This window comes from Lutra lutra, chromosome 1 (assembly GCF_902655055.1).
Source record: "Lutra lutra chromosome 1, mLutLut1.2, whole genome shotgun sequence".
NCBI classification, from domain to species: domain Eukaryota; kingdom Metazoa; phylum Chordata; class Mammalia; order Carnivora; family Mustelidae; genus Lutra; species Lutra lutra.
Window position 1 is genome coordinate 149953925 of NC_062278.1, and position 17203 is coordinate 149971127.

Sequence of the window (17203 nt, forward strand, 5' to 3'; positions counted from 1 at the left end):
CATCTAGGTGGCTCAGTTGGTTGAGCTTCTGACTCTTGGTTTCAGCTCAGGTCATGATCTCGGGGTCATGAAATCAAGCCCCCTAGCAACTCATCCAAATGATGGGCATAATATTATCTAGTCTGTAAAGATTTCAGAAAAGGGGCAACAAAGGCTATACTCTGGCAGAACTGGAGCTCAGTAAATGAGGGTGGGTAGGACAAGAAGACACTTCTCTGGAAAACCAACATCTCTCTTAACCTCAGCACAACAAAAGGGCAAAGAGGACTTGAGAAAAGCATGAAATACAGACTGTCACTCAAAGAAAATCCAGCTTTTCTTTCATCATTTAAGTTGTCTCATTTCCTGATTACATGTACACCAGGCAACAAAGCTCAAAAGGCTTCTGTTGGTCTCTTCATTCCAATACTTTGTAATGACATTCAACGTGACCAACCTTGAGCTATGACGTTCATCTTCATCCCTGAATTTAATCTTCCCTAGTATCTTTGTATCTATTTATCGATTAAGTCCTCCTCCAAAAGGATTTAGGCCTCTTGAGGAAGTGTATTATTATCTCTAGCTTCTTGATAAAGAGCTAGAAATGCTTCTGGTAGGTAATGGAGAGGAAGGCTCCCACAGGTCCGGGAGAAGGCATACAGGAGCCTGCTCCCTGAGCAATCGTGGGCAGGGCTGGTCACAGGAAACAATATGGCTGTCCTTCCTCAGCGTGTGGGGTGCATCATGGCGGACACCCATTGAGGTGCAGTTAGCAAAATGGATGGTATAGCAACATATCTCAGAAACACAGCACAGAGTGCCAAGTCACAAATGGAATGAGATACAGAACAGGATGCCAGCCAGCCTGAAAGCAGTTCCAAAGTATTCCTGTAAACACGTTAGTTAAATCTTTCGTGGGATGTTGTAGTTCTAATTGGCCAAAGCAAAAGAGATCCGAAACTGGGTCAAGAAGGAGGGAGGGACAAATGAAGAAACAGATGGAATAAATGGTCAGAAAGGTAGAAGGTGGATATAGTGGACTGGAAGGAGGAAGGCCACGGGGGAGACACACACAGACACGCAACCCAGATGCTCATCAGCACACACACCCGCCCGGAGGTCTTACCTGAGGCCCCCGGCTTGTGGCTGGGCTGGCCCACCTGCTGCACACTCTGCTGGAGCAAGTGGAGGCACTCCCCAAGGCAGCTGAGGGTGGCGGCAGAGGTAGCTTTCAGGAGCAGCAGATCCTGGTCCAAGGCAGTGAGGGGGCCAGAGCCCGGCAGAGACTCGATGGCATGCACGAGGTTCTTTTGCTGTCCTTCCACCTGGTTCATCATCTACAAAATGGGAAGACGGCAAGGAGGTGAGAGAGGACAGTCCTCCTTTCAGGAGGCTGGGAGCAGCTCTTGACACCCAGGGGGCTGGACAAGAGAGGTAGAGGGGAGATGAAGCATCACCCCCAGACTACAGGTGGCGTGACAGTCTACTCAGGGTGCTCGGTACACGTTAGCACTTTGACCACACGGGCCTGGGTGAAATCTAAGTAAATCTCTTCGACAGCACACAGCTGCAGCTCTGATCCCAAGAGCATTTCAGAGCCCTGGAGCTAAAAGAGCCCATTAGGGCCATCCTCATGCATGTTACTGATCTTCAGAGGGTAAGTCAATGATAAATACAGTAAAGGCAGAGGTCTTGGGGCACCTGGGTGGCTCAATCATTAAGCGTCTGCCTTCAACTCAGGTCATGATCTCAGGGTCCTGAAATCGATCCCCATATCGGGCTCCCTGCTTGGCAGAAAGCCTGCTTCTCCCTCTCTCACTCCCCCTGCTTGTATTCCCTCTCTCACTGTCTCTTGTCAAATAAATAAAGTCTTTTAAAAAAATAAAAAATAAAGGTAGAAGTCTTTGTGGGACATCATTAAGTTTCTTTCACTCCAAAAGATTATCGGAGACAGTGGATGAACTGTGGCTTGGTCTCAAAGCAAGACCAATTCCCTACTTTTCCTCCAGCTCCAATGCCTATCTGCTCGGCAGTCTTTTTGAAGCTCAAGAAACAGAAGTGAAATTTTGGGCTGGCATTTGCATGAGTGAGATCACAGTGAAGCCAGACACAGATCATTCCACCCCAAAAATGCTAAATCGGATGTGACTTTCACACCATGTAAGATGCCAGGAGGAAGCGAAAACCCAGAAACCCTAGGGTTTCTGCCAGCCCTATCCTGCAGCTGAAACTCTGACGGCCCCAAAGAACCATATTTTGCGGCCTGGACTCAATCCACAAGCTCAGATAAGCCACAGTCTACTTGCATCTTTGAACGGACAAATCAAGCAGAAAGGAAGTCAAGACCTAGAAAAGAACTTGATAGGTTAGCTTGTGAGTTTCATCTCCCTTATGTTCCACAACTTTCCAAAAAAGACGAAGCACATAAAGTGCATGCCCAGCAAATAAACAGTCGCTCCAGGAAAGGGGAGGGGGCAAAGTGACTCGCTGAGGTCCCAGGGCTGCTCTGCATCAGAGGCCGCAGCCAAAATCTGGTTTCTAGACTCTGGTCCACTGTTCTTTCAGCTCCCCACCCAAAAGCCGTCTTTAATGTGAGCCCCTAACTCTGCCTTTGTCGCCATCTTCCCCAGAAGATCCTGGTTACCCTCACGATGTCACCAGGTGGGGAGAAGCAATAATTCCTTAAGGAACCCCTGGAACTGGGCCACAAATCTCATTCCATGCTCAGCTTTATTTTTCTACTTCCTCTTTGAAAACAGACACCTGCTGTTTTCTATTATTCTGTGTCATTGGCTTTTATTTAAAAAAAAAAAAAAGCTCATCCATTGTAATCCTTTGTATCGGAATAGGTGCCATTACTTCAAAAAGATACAGTTTTTGAATCACAGGTAAGCCAACAGCACCAACCTGGCTTGGACTTGTCACCTCATTGTGCACACCAATCCTATGGCCATGCAAATTATTTTTTGCAGATTACAAAGGTTATGCCTGGTGCTCTGGTTCTTAAAAAAAACAGGGACGCCTGGGTGACTTAGTGGGTTAAGGCTTCTGCCTTTGGCCCAGGTCATGATCCCAGGGTCCTGGGATCAAGCCCCGATTCAGGCTCTCTGCTCAGCAAGAAGCCTGCTTCCTCCTCCTCCTCTCTCTCTCTCTCTCTGCCTGCCTCTCTGCCTACTTGTGATCTCTGTCAAATAAATAAATAAATAAATCTTAAAAAAAAATACAAGGGGACACACAGAGTTTTCACTTCTGCCTTCAGATCTTTGCTTAAAAGTCATCTTCTCAACAAAGCTTCCTGAGCCACATCATTTAGAACTGTATTTCCAAGGGCACCTGGCTGCCTCAGTTGGACCCTTGGATCTCAGGGTGGGAAGGGGGGAATTTGAGCCCCACCTTGGGTGTAGAGATTACATAAAAATAAATCCTTAAAAAAAAAAACTGTATCTCCAGCCCAACCCTTGGCACTTCCCCATCCTCCTTACTAATTTTTCTCCATAGCACTTACCACCTTCCAACCTAACTTGTCATTTGCTTATTGTGTTCATTTGCACTAGTCATCGTTATCTGTGCTGTTCACTGATCTACCCCAAGTACAGCAAAATATGTGACATGAATAAATGAATCCCCAGTCTCACTCTTCTCTGAGGTACAAAGGAACTGATTTTTGACACAAAGTCTACAGACATCATTATACTTAATTAGCATAATAGGGCTGAAGATTTAGTAAAGGATAATACCTCCATTATGAGTCTAGGTTTACCAAGAATTACTCCAACTGGTTAAATTTAACTTGACACAAGACAAAATGTTTATGTGTTCTTTGACAGTTCTATATATAGAACTAACAGAGAGAAGTGGATTTTGAGCTATTTGTCATAGTCAACATTTCTGTAAATTCCCACCATAAAATCTTGTCTTAAAAACATGAGGTGTTGAAAGGGGAGAAGAAAACGTAATGAAGAAACATGTAATACATTGTTCTTGACTATTACGGATGATACGCAATGCTTAAGAGAAAAGGTGAGTAAAATCAAGCCATTAAGCATATGGGATACACTTCTTTTTAATCAACAGAAAGAACTACATTCCAATTATATAGCATAGTATACTTGCTATTTTGCAAGCATAAAATATTACATATAAATTGCATAAAATTACATAAAATATTACATATTACATCTGTAAGGACTTGCAGAATTTTCTACATCATTACAGCAGAGACACATGCCCAGAAATGGAATCCACATATCTGCTTTCTAAAAAGTATTCAATGTAATTGAGAGCCTCTTGCTAGTGCCCGAGGCAGGACGGCTGGCTTGGGGTGGGGGTGGGGCATCTGAACCAGCAATGGGGGAGATTTGACAGTTACAATGATTTCACACTGAGCAGTGGCGGGGGGTACGGGGATGCTTAATACCTTACAGGCCAGAGTACAGTCCTCCTAAAACATGTTCTGCCTTGCTCAAAAAGCCATTGAGAAACTCTGTGCTAGAGCTTTATCAATAACCAAGAACCTAATGGATTCCAACATCTTTCTGGGTAAACTGAGTCTAGCATAGTGCTTGACACACAGCAGACATTCCCTAAAGATTCATTTTCTCTCCCTTTTCCATGTGATACGAAACCAGCCCACTCCTTTAATGAGACCACTGATGTCATCTTCGCTTTGTGTTAATTTCATCAGGCTCCACAAGAAATTGAAGGAACCCTCAAAGAGACTCAGGATTCATAGCCTTGGAGCTGTGTATCACAGTCATTACTGCTCTAACACTTCTGAAACTGAGAGGCACTGAGGAAGAGTCTTCGTCAGACTTTGGAAGAACATGTTTTAGCTTCTTCCACAACTAATTTTAATCAAGAGCACCTATGAGAAGATGAATATGGCACTGAAAAGCTGTATGCAACAATACTGATGGCAAATGCTTAAAGCATTCCCTCTCCCTTTCAGGTTCTTTTTTTTAAAGTGGGCTCCATGCCCAGTGTGGAGCCCAACATGGAGCCCAAGGTGGGGCTTGAACTAATGACTCTGTGATCAAGACCTGAGCTGAGATCAAGAGTTGGATGCTTAACCCACTCAGCTACCCAGGTAGGCGCCCAGCTTCGAGGTTCCCATGGGCTTATCAACAGAAGAGCAAAGCACAGGCATTGATGAGTAGGTTTACCTACTGCTACCAGTGTTTGAAAAAGTTGAAACCACTTACTTTAATTATGTAAGTTTCACATCCAAGCCCTTAACACTTTTTTCTGAAGCACATCCACATCAATTGCTTATGGTTTTTAAGAACAAAGTGCCCACATTTCATCTCTTCCTGGCATTCCAGAATCAGGGATATCACCATCTTATATAGCACAGGTACAAAATGGGACCCCAAATGAAATTTCAGAGATCCACCCCTGAAAATGTCAACTCTGAGGTTATAAAATCAACCATATGTAGGTCACATCGAACTTCAGAGATAAGCAAATGTCATGGAGGAAAAGAAATCCTATGGCCCATTTTTTCATAGTACAAATAATGAACGGTGTATGTACCACAAAATCAAATCAAAGGAGTGAATGCTAATAAAATCAGTGGCTGCAGATTTTATTGCTTTATTTCAATAAAGCTGTGTAAAAGGAGATTTCAAAAAGGAGTAAGCAAGGCTAGCTAAGAAAGTCTCTTTAAAATGGGCTCAGGAGGGGCGCCTGGGTGGCTCAGTGGGTTAAAGCCTCTGCCTTCAGCTCAGGTCATGATTCCAGGGTCCTGGGGTCGAGCCCCACATTGGGCTCTCTGCTCAGCGGGGAGCCTGCTTCCCCACCCTCCCACCTCTCTGCCTGCCTCTTTGCCCACTTGTAATCTGTCTGTCAAATAAATAAAATCTTAAAAAATAAAATGGGCTCAGGAGGCTATCAGGGAGGAAGAATTGATGTGCATCCTAAGAACCGTGAACTTTTTGCCAGTTGCAAACCCGCAGCCTGGACTTAATGCCCTCCTCATGATGAGCCCTGAATTACTGGCAATCTCCACTTCAAAAAGAGTCAGTGGGATCTGACAAATTTCAACCCTCCATCTGCATGCTAACCCAACCAATTCCGGTTAACCTAGCTTCAATCCCTGTTTTGCATAGAGGACCTGAATGAGAACAGTACTCATTTTTCTGCCTTTATAACTCCACCCGCTTTGTCCCCTTTGAAACAAGAGTCAGGTTTCTACATGAACTGTGTCTCCCGAATTGCAATTCTCATTGCCCAAATAAATACCCGTTGGCTTACCTTTTGAATAAATTCTTTCTTGGTCAACAACTGAGACCACGATAAAGAGGCTAAAACCTAACGTCATTCAGCTCAACTAGCTCAGATCTGGCTAAAGAGAGACCTGAAGGGGAAAGCAGAGGCCCAGGGGCTTCCAGAGTCTGTTTCAGACTTCTCAGAACTGCAAACCTTGGAGCAGGTTTTGAGAGATGCCTGAAAGATCGAGTCCCAGCAGGTCAAATATCCAGGAACACCAGTTCATCCACTGGTAATCAAAGGATCAGCATCAGGCACTCGAGATACAGACTCCTTATCCTCAAGTTACCAGGGCTGCTTGCTCAGTTGGCAGACCCTGCTGGGTTCACAGATTTCCGGCACCTTCAGTAATTCAATCTGTGAGGCTTGGAAGAGACCAAGCAATGTGATGCCATTGTCAAGGTGGCCTTGGTTTAGCATTTATCCTCCGCCTGGTGGATTTCAGAAGCCATTTTTAAGTCTCCCTCTGGGTCAGGGACCAGTCCTTGGCTGACTTTAGGCAGTTCACTTAGCCAAAGTCCTCAGCTAGGCTTGAAAGCCATGCTTCAAGGACCTTTAGGAGCAATACACACACACACACACACACACACACACACACACACACACACACACACAGCTTACTGCCTCCCTTAACACATATGTACTATTCCACCGCCCTCATTAGCATTACTTTAATATTCCAAGAGACTGCCACCCCCCAAATGGTTTGACAGCTCATTAGAGAAACTTCCTAAAATATCCATCAACTCTGTAATGGAAACCATCAACAGTTTGTATCCTACAATCCTTTGAATGTCTTGCCTCAAAATCCTTGCCTAGTTGTTTAGACCAATCCTGAACTGTTGGATCTTGATGTGTACCTAATCCTAATCAATCAAGCCCTGGTATTACAAACCAAACTTCGAATTCTCAAATTCGGACCTTGCTTTCCCTACTCGGAGACACGGACAATCCCCTGTGGACGTGCTGTCCTCCCTTCCAGTGGTAAATAATAAAGCCATTTTGCTGGATCAACAGACTGCATTGCTGATATTTGCAGAGCTGGCATTCCAATCTCCAAAGACTTCCTCCAAATTCCCTAGTGTTGGGGCACAGTAGGTCTTGGCCTCACACCTGAATGATCTCTTCTTCCTGCTGACTTTCCTACCTGACATCCAATCTTCCTGCTGTACTCCCCAAGCTATGTCTCTTATTCTCTCCTGGCACAGAACCCACCTGGAATAATAACCTTTCTCTATATGTCCAAACACAGTCCTAAACACCTTATGGGCTTCCCCCAACTCTCTCAAGTCTTACTATGTGAGCAGAGAAAGAAAACCCTAGCTAGTGGACAGACCTTACCAAATCTACATTTCCCAGTAGGGTTAAGAGCGCGGACAGTGGCAATAAGAGACAAAGATGAGTGGGAGGAAATGGGGTCCATCTCCCAAGCGGTGGGGGTGGGGTGGGGAGGCTACTAGCTACATGATGAGATTACAAAGAAGAAAGTTTAAAAACACAGGATGAGAATGGAGACACCGATATAAGGAAATTAATGCTCTAAACCAAAGGAAACAAAAAGGGGAGGGGGAGAGAATATCTCCAAAAAATTGACCCTTATGTCTTTGATGGCCTTATTGCAGGGGTCAGCAAACTTCTATAAAAGGCCAGATGGTCAATATTTAAGGGGTTTAGAGCCATTGGGTCTCTGTGGCAACCACTCAACTCTGTCACTAGAGCCTAAAAGCAGTCAGACCATGGGTACACAGATGAGGGTGACCAGTTGTTCCCCTAAAACTAACATCTGACCCCTCTCAATTTTGGCATCAGATAATTCTTTTTCTCATTCAAGTTGTGACTTTACTGGTTCTTGCTATGACAAGATTTTCTATGGTATCCCAGTCATTCTGGCTGTCACAGTGGGAGATTTTAGGTCTGACTAGGATTATTTTCTTATCAGGCTACCAAGTTTACTATGTACAGCACACAGGCCCCTAGCCTACTTTTATGGCCTGTGGTTTCAATAACCATTTAACTTCAGAGCTTTCGTGGTGCTATCTTGACCTGCTTGGTTTATCTCCTGTCTCAAGGGCCTCGACTGGTCCGCTCCAGGGCTGAGAGCACAGAAGAAGGTTCCCTACCTCTGGTGCCTCCAGGGGAGAGAGAATGTCTTTGGCTTTCTCCACGAGTGCTTGTCTTGGCAGGAAACCCCCTTGCCCTCAGCTCTGGGTGTTGGAGGGGAGAATCTGGCCTGAAGTCATTGTTATGCCCGCGGACATAAAAGTCTGCCTTCTTTTCAAAGGTATGTAAGTGCAGACATTCTATTTCTACGTCCAAGTTCAAGACTGCTTCATAAGCAGATCTAACTGGCCAAATGGAAGGTTGATGTGCACTATCCATTCATCTTCTTGGTAACACAAGCGACTCTTCCTTTTAGAAAATTGACAGGAGAGAAGCATTCATCATTTCTAGATTTCTGCCTACTTTCTAGATACATACCCACTTTACTTTGGGCTTCCAGGTGTCATCACGGAGGCTGACCATCATGAAATAATGAAGCCGTGGTTCCAGATTTCTCCATCCACCCCATTCCTGGGAGACAGGACAGGCTAACAGCATTTTTAAATTCAACACTTTGACACCTGGCCTTTATCATATGAGATGAGGGGGATAGGAACCAAAGACAAGAGTGGTTGAAAGACCAATCCAGAGATGAAGGTGACCCAAAGTCTGTTCTGGTCCCTCCATAGCCTCAGTAAACATGTGGCTGCTATCTAGAAGTTTCGGTGCTGTTCATAAATGAGCCCATGCTGGCAAGAGCCGAAGGCAAAGGCAAAATTCTGAAATGTGCACACACACACTCAAATAAACAAAAAAACCACTTTCTAAAGATGTGGGAGGGGGTCTGCTTTTTTTTTTTTTTTTTCTTTTTAAAGAAGGGAAGGTCAGAGGGAGAGAGAGAAAGAATCCTAAGCAGGCTCTATGCTCAGTGCAGAGCCTGACACAGGGCTCAATCCCACAACACCGAGATCACGACCTGAGCTGAAATCAAGAGTCAGACACTTAACTCACTGAGGTACCTAGGCATCCCAAGTCTGCTATATTTCTTAAAAACAGATTCCTTTCTGTCCTACCTTCACCTTTGGCTTTTCTACAATTATTTCCTCACCAGCCCCAATAATAACTCCATACTGCACATACATGAAGTACAAATTTTATCCTGACCAGTTCCTAAAAACCAAACCATGTTCAAGAAATACGAGATAACAGCAACCACAGCCAAATAAATCTAGGGTTCTGTTGGTCCCCCACTTTCATTTACCCAGTGGGAAATCTCCAGTCAGAGAGGCCAGGTGTCCTGGCTGAGGTCACCTGTCACAGCAGTCCCCACACTCCAGGGTCCTCTCCACTAGAAGACATAATCCTGTGTACTTCCTCCTCATCCTTTCTTAGATTCTGGAAGTAAAATAACTATCTCCTGCCCCAGAAAACAACTATGACAAAGTTTCTTCCACGGTTTCTTCCTTGCCCCACCCTTTCTCACCACCTGGAAACAACTTGGGCTTTTTTGTTGTTGTTTTGTTTTGCTTTGCTTTCTGATTGCAAAAGGCTGGCTCACTCCATCAACCACCATCCCAACGAAATCAGTCAGTGAAAACAATTACAGAGAAGGAAGTAAAAATTACCTGCAATCCCACTTCCTAGAAATAAATAAGCACTGTTAACATTCTTGTATTATTCTGACTTTTCCAACTCATGCATGCACCCACGAGTTATTTTATTTTAGAAAGATCATCCCTTACAAATAATTGTGTAAGTTTTTGTCACTTGGAATGTATCACCTGTAATGCCTGGGATTGACTTCAAAGTAATCCAGTTTGGGGGGAGAGCAGGGAGTGGAGAGGAGTAAGGATGAAATAATATTGGCTTTGGGGGTGCTGAAACTATTGATGATGACAAGGAGATTCAATATTACCTTCTCTGATTTTAAGTTTTTTTTTTTTGACAGACAGAGATCACAAGTAAGCAGAGAGGCAGGCAGAGAGAGAAGAGAAAGCAGGCTCCCTGCTGAGCAGAGAGCCCGATGTGGGGCTCGATCCCAGGACCCTGCAATCATGCCCCGAGCCGAAAGTAGAGGCTTTAACCCACTAAGCCACCCAGGTGCCCCTTCTCTGATGTTTTATGTTTGAGATTTCTTCTATTGTTATTTTTTTTAAATAAGGGGAAAATACATTGCTATGGGTTGAGTTGTGTCTCTCCCCATTCCAAATCCCTACGTTGATATCTTAACCCCCACTAAGTCAAATATATGACCTTATTTGGAGACTGGCTCTTTACAGAGGAAATTCAAGTTAAAATGAGGTCATCAGAGGGAACTGTAATCTAGTATGACTGGTATCTTCATAAAAAGGGGAAATTTGGACCCAGACATACATAGAGGGCAGATCAGGCCTCTCTAAACCAAGGAGACAAAGCGGTGCAGACTCTTCCCTCCAAGACCTCAGCAGAAACCAATCCTGCCAAGTGCCTTGATTTTGAACTTCTAGTTTCTGGAACCATGAGACAATAAATTTCTGTTGTTTAAGCCACTGGGTTTGTGGTACTTTACTAGTGGAGCCCTAATATACACACCACAGGTATCTTTCCACATCGGTAACGACAGACATTTTAATGGCTGCTTTGTATAAGACTTTTAACTCCCAGCAAAGTAGACCCTGGCTTTAGAGCCAAAGTTTCTTTGATGCAAACCCTCTAACACTTGTTCACATGTAATTCCTGCTACAGGAAAAACTGAGGTGGAGAAAGGATTTTCAGTATTATGTAACAGAAGATGCCTACGCAAAGGTTAAAAGCTATTCTTTTTTTAAATTCTGGTGTCAGTACCGAATGTTAACATGTTGGTAATGAGGGGCGCATGTGATACAAGAGGAATCCTCTCACATCTTCTTCCTGAAGAGCACATGCTACAGGCCACAGAAGGATCTGGGGTGGAAGGGGAGGGATCAGAAAATAATCTGTCTTAATCACTACTCATTTATCTGCACCCTCCGCCTCCCACACACAAAGCAAGAGAGAAGAACCGGGTGCTGAGCCCAGAGGAAGGAGCCCTCACTCTCCCTGGAGACAAGGTTGGCTTCCATGGCATGACACTCAACAACGGGGCTCCTGACTAGCTCTGCCCACAGCAGGCGACTGACTCCCCACTCTGTCCACTTTGTTTTCTCTGAAAACATCTTTCCTCCCTTTTTTTCCTTGTACGTAAGTGATGCTTACCACAGAAAAAAATAATCAAAAGAAACAATACCATAAAACATCCCAAACCAGAGAAAATACATGTTCAAATCTTGGCATAAATACTTACATCATTTTTATGCATGCATATGTGAATTTTACTTTTTATGAGAGCAGTTGCACATCCTAATACTGCCTGTAACCCTTTTTATTCCATATACCATGTCAATACATTTTTTTCAGGATTTTATTTATTTGACAGAGAGAGAGCACAAGCAGGGGAGTGGCAGGCAGAGCGGGAGGGAGAAGCAGGCTCCCCACTCACAAGGGAGCCTGATGCAGGACTCGATCCCAGGACCAGGAGATCACAATGACCTGAGCCACAGGTAGACAGATGTTCAACCAATGAGCCACCTAAATGTCCTCATGTCAATAAATTTTGACAATACTATTTAAAAGACTGCAGACTCATCTGTTGCATAAACATGCCTCAAATTATTCTTTTATTCCTTACTGTTGGACAGTATGAAGAGATCGTTCCTTCCCTGTGACAAATGACAATTCAACAAACTTCTCTGTGGCTAAATCTCAGCATAAATTTATAATGATTTTCTTAAAATAAACTTCTAGAAGAGGAATGGCAGGATTTAACAGTACTCAACATTAATTTTAAATTTTTGATAAATACTGCCAGCTCACCCTTGGGCGGGGGGGTGGGGGGGGGGGAGACTTGTCTTCCCTCAGCAGTGTACCAGCTGTCCTTTCTCTATATATAATCTTTTTTTCTTAACCAATTTCATCAGCAACCCTCTCCCCACCCCCAGTATCTCATTGTTTTAATTCACTGCGTGTGTCCCTCTATAATGTGAGGTAAAGAAAGATGAAGAAGTTTCCCTATCTGGCAACTAGTAAATAAGCCCTTGAGAGCTACTACATAGTATGGCGAATATAAACAAAAATATGGTACTATAATCATCCAACTTGCAGATAGTCTAGAACTTAATTATTCCAAGTACTAGAAAGAAAGGATAATTACAGAATGTGATAGAGGCGCTAAATATCATTACAATGGCAACCACATTACAATACAGAAATGCATGAAATTAACATGTTGTACACCATAAATTACACAATGTTATATGTCAAATGTGTTCAATAAAAAAAAGAAGATTCCCTGTCCAGTACAGAACGTTTAAGCAAGTAAGACTAACGGGAGTCCAGAGTGTCTCCTTCCTCAGGATGGAGGCAGCAATGTGGAGGCAGGGAGGTCCCCACCAATGGAGGGGGAAGCTCAAGTCCTGAGGAAAGGGAGCAGAAGGACTACTGGGAAAATAACGTGGATCCAGAACGCTCTGGAAGACACTAAAGTTCTCTCCTAGAAGATCCCAGGACAATGGAACGATGGGAAACCATTACAGAGTACCCCAAACCCTCCCAGTGACAGAGAGAGCAGTTCTACCTGAACCTTGTCCATCCGCCTAATTAGTCCATCCCCAGAACCCACCAGACAAGGGGAGGGCATCTGTACCCCTTCTCCAAGCCTGCCCAAGGCCCACGTCTGAACTGAACCTAACCCTGAAGCTGAAGAGCTAAGCAGAAAGCTGCCCTTCGCTTTCCCCACACTTCCCCTTCTCACGCTCTTCCCTTTCCTCCAGTATAAAAACCACAGTAACAGCCCGATCGTGGATAAGAGAAGCAGGGCTACTCTACATGGCAGGGGAGGGGAGCTCTACAGTGTACAAAAATGCTTTCACAACTGAAATCTCCTGTCCTCCCAGCTCTGCCCTGGCCATGGTTATTGAGATTCTCCTTTTACACAACACTGGGGCCCAGATCATAATTATAATAGAAGTGCAGAGGTCATGACTAGAATCCAGTGTCCTGGGTCCAGATGGCTCTGCCCTCTACCTCATTCCCAGGAGACACAAGAATGCCACCGCGCATGCCCATGGTGTGATGCCCACCTAGCACAGACTTCTACCTAAAAGGGAGCAGAGGCTTGCAGAGTGAGCGGACGGATCCATGGGCCAACTCACCATGAACGGAACAACCACAGGTTAGACCACAAGCTCTGGGTAAAATGCCCAATGGGGGGAAAAACAGTGATCCATAAACAGAAACTATACCATCTAGGTAAGGATTGTCCTGCAAAAGGTGTGGAAGCTTCACTGGAGTGTTTAAGTTCCTCTTAGCCATTCTCAAGTCAGAAACTACTTAACCTAAGTCATGTAAAAAGCAGAAATCAAAAGGGGTTTTATTGAGGTCTTTAGAAGTCTGGTTGATCTGTCAGGTCTCAGCAAACGCTAGTTGGTGTATCAGTTTTTTTAATCTCTTGGAGAAATGCAACTTCACAAACCAAAGATCAGCAAGTATGAAATTAAACCATTTTCTTGAGCCTGCTTTATCTTTGTTCGCTCATATCCCACATGCATGGCTCAGTCTTTCTCAAAGAACTTCTAAGTGTCTGGATATTTAGTCTCCATTTTGGGAAATTCTTTTATTTTGCAGAGAGAGAAGGCTGTTTTTAAGAATTCCTAAAGAAAACAGGCCAATAGACATCTATATTCTAACTTCAACTCGGTAGCACGTTGTTTACGTCAAACCAAGCCCTGTTATCTCCACCTAGGAAATGCGTGCTGCTTTCTTTCACAATTTTTTATTTTTAGTTCAAATATCTATCCAGAGTAGCAGACAAGGATATATAACAACTCTGCTCTCTTTTCCAGCTAAAATTAATTTCACTAGTGCCAATTATTTTCAGGAAAGAAATGCATCTCCAAAGGGCACTTGAAAAGGGGGGAAAATTGGACAAGAATTTTATGCCTCTAGGCAAATCCTTTATAGCATTTGAGCTTTGGCAAATGAAACTCTGGAGAGAAAAATTCATTTATCAGGAATCTGCTTCATTAATCTGACAAGGAAAATTATGTTAGGGGATAAGCCACCAGTAATTAATATTTATTGTATCTCCACTGAGTAAATGATACGGCAGTCACCATTTTACAGAAGAGAGACCACAATTCCTGCACACAAACTGCTTACAATGTAATCCTCAAGGTGCTCAAATAGGAGATAGAGTAATGATACAGAATACACTGTGCTTTACAAACAAGCTAACCACTCCTTGCAGATGCTTGCCCTGGAAACTGCTTTCCAGAGATGGAATGAACTGGCATGGGTCCATCCCCCCTCTTCTTCACTGCCTCGAGACTCTGATGCACAATTTTTAAGAAAGTTAAGGGTAAGAGTGTGTAAAACATGGCCACTATTCATATAAATAAATGTACAAAAAGACCTTAATAATTATAATTAGCTCCATACATGTCTAACTCCAGGACCCAGCCTACTGACCAAATCAATCCATTCATCCACTGCCATATTGTAGGATGGGATCACAGGACCTTATTCATCAAAAGACTCCTCATGGGAGATGCCTGACAAATGTATGTTGGGTAGATGAATAGAGAAAAGAAGGAAGCAAGGAAAAGAGAAAGCAAAGCAAAAGAAGGAAGGGGGAATGAAGGAAGGAAGATAGGGGGAGAAAGATGGCAGAAGAGGAAAGAAGGAAAGAAAGAAGAGAGAGGGAGGGAGGGAAGAAGGGAGAATCGAGCTCCAAGGTCCTAAGAAGAAGTTTTAACAAGCTGGCATGAGTTCTCCGGCAAATCCAAGAAAACTCTTCCAATGCCCCAAGTCTGCTGTTACTATTTCCACTCAAAGAAGAATGTATATTTTCCTTTTTGTCCTAAGACCTTGGAACTTTAGTCTTAATTGTGAGTCTCCCCCAATACCAATATCCCAGAGGAAAAAGGACATTTTAACTGCACATTAGACATCTCTGAGTACACAAAAGTCCCAAGTTCCTTTAAGTTCCTAAAACAATCTATATAATACTGGGAAAAACAAGGCTCTACCTGAATGGGTTCCAGGCTCAATTTCTAAGCAGTCCATGGAACGCCTTTCTCCTGGTTAATTTTTACTCTTTCTTCAGACCTCACCTTATAGGCTGCTTTTACCCGGTAGGTTTCCACCATCTCCCCAGAAGGTTATGGTCTCCATCACCCACAGAACCCATCCTAGTTGTAGTCAAGTCATGTGTTATGGTACCCATTGGTTAATCTGTCCCACCCTTATAAGGCTCTGAGCTCCATGAGGATGAGGACCTTGTCTCCCAATCTTTCCCTCTCTCCTCTTTTTTTTTTTTAAAGAAGGGGAGAGAGTTGGGGAGGGGCAGAGGGAGAGAAAGAACCTTAAGCAGGCTCCAACCCTAGCGTGGTGCCTGACATGAGGCTCTATCTCAGGACCCTAAGATCATGACCTGAGCTAAAATCAAGACCGGACACTTAACCGACTGCGTCACCCAGGCACCCTGAGGACCTTGTCTACATTTTGTTCACCGTTGTTTTCCTAGCACCTAGGATAGGGCCCGGCAAACTGTAGGCAAAAAATATTACTTAAGAAAATAAGTAAATGAATATATGAAAAAAAAGCCCCCAGACATCTCCTTAAGAACTGGCCATTATCCCCACTTCCTGGCATGAAAGAAGATAAGATCAGAATGCTCTGAAGAGAGGCATCCAGAACAAACACAGCGAAATTACATCTAAATGTCAACCAGCGGGCCTTTAAAAGCTGACAAGTGAAAGAAGTACAATACCAGCTCTGAATGGGTTGATTCTTCAGAGCAAGACAGAGAGCATCAGTAATTGAGGACAAGGTTTCATACTTTTCCTGCATGTCTCCCCAGGTCCAGGGGACCACCGCCAAAGAGCATTCATGGTGAAGAGTAGAAATCCACCCATGCTAGCTAGCTCAAGAAGGGGATCTGTTGCACGGCTATGGGAAGGAGGTACCCAGAATCTACTAGAAAGGGCTGCTCCCTCTGTCCTTCAGAGATCTCCCAGTTTCTTTTCTCTATAGTTTCCCACCTTTCCACTCTCTCTCCTCTTGCTCAACTGAAAACTTTCCCAACCTGTCTAAATCCCAGCAGAGCCATGGGGCAGCCAAATCTATGCAGTTTCATAGGTCTGGCTTCCTTTTTCTCTAAATTCAGATTTGAGAGAAAGTCAATGTGATAGGTTGCCCATAGATGAGATGCCTAGGCTGGTGCAGTCAGCCAACACGGATACCTCTTCAGTACGTGAGCTCCTCTCCACCACTTCTCTTTGTGATGTTTAACCTGATCTAGGATTCTAATATTCATGAGATATAAGGATGTACACTATTTGCAAATATTTTTGAAAACTCCCTTTCCTAGAAAACTTATGTATCCAATGGGACATCAATTGACTGATGTCATCTGTAACAACTAGTCAAATAATGAGGGATTTCCCAAAACTTAATGCTGGTGTGACATGAACATCAAAGTTACACAGCTTCCTGACAGGGGGTTCTAGAAGTATACTAACTTCTTAAAAATGCTATGATAAACATCCAGCTTCAAATGAGCCCAGACTACCCCACCCCCGCTTTCAGTGACAGTACTCATGATGCAGGAAACGTCAGGGTTTGAAGCTGATGGCCAAGAAAGAATTCTTGAGACATCTTCAGTGCAAAAAGTTGGTTTTTTTAAAGCATGGGGACAGGACCTGTGGGCAGAAAGAGCTTCACTGGGGTTGTGATGGGTGACTGACCATATACTTTCAAGTTGAGAGGAGGATTAAGGACAGCACAAGCCTCCCAGGTGTTTTGGAAACAAGGTTTCTAGGATTCTGAGGGGGTTAGCCCTTGTTAGGAAAAGGACCTTTAT

At 43.9% G+C, this 17203-nt stretch overlaps 1 protein-coding gene across 3 annotated transcripts in view; it reads right to left on the minus strand.

Moving 5' to 3' along the window:
* The window catches only part of OSBPL10 (oxysterol binding protein like 10), a 299146-nt gene that overhangs the window by 75839 nt on the left and 206104 nt on the right, over window positions 1-17203 (minus strand). For all 3 annotated transcript variants that reach the window (XM_047739005.1, XM_047739012.1, XM_047738997.1), the window contains one exon: window positions 1106-1316. In XM_047739005.1, coding sequence (XP_047594961.1) covers window positions 1106-1316 — 211 coding nt within the window. The remainder of the gene's footprint in view (window positions 1-1105; window positions 1317-17203) is intronic.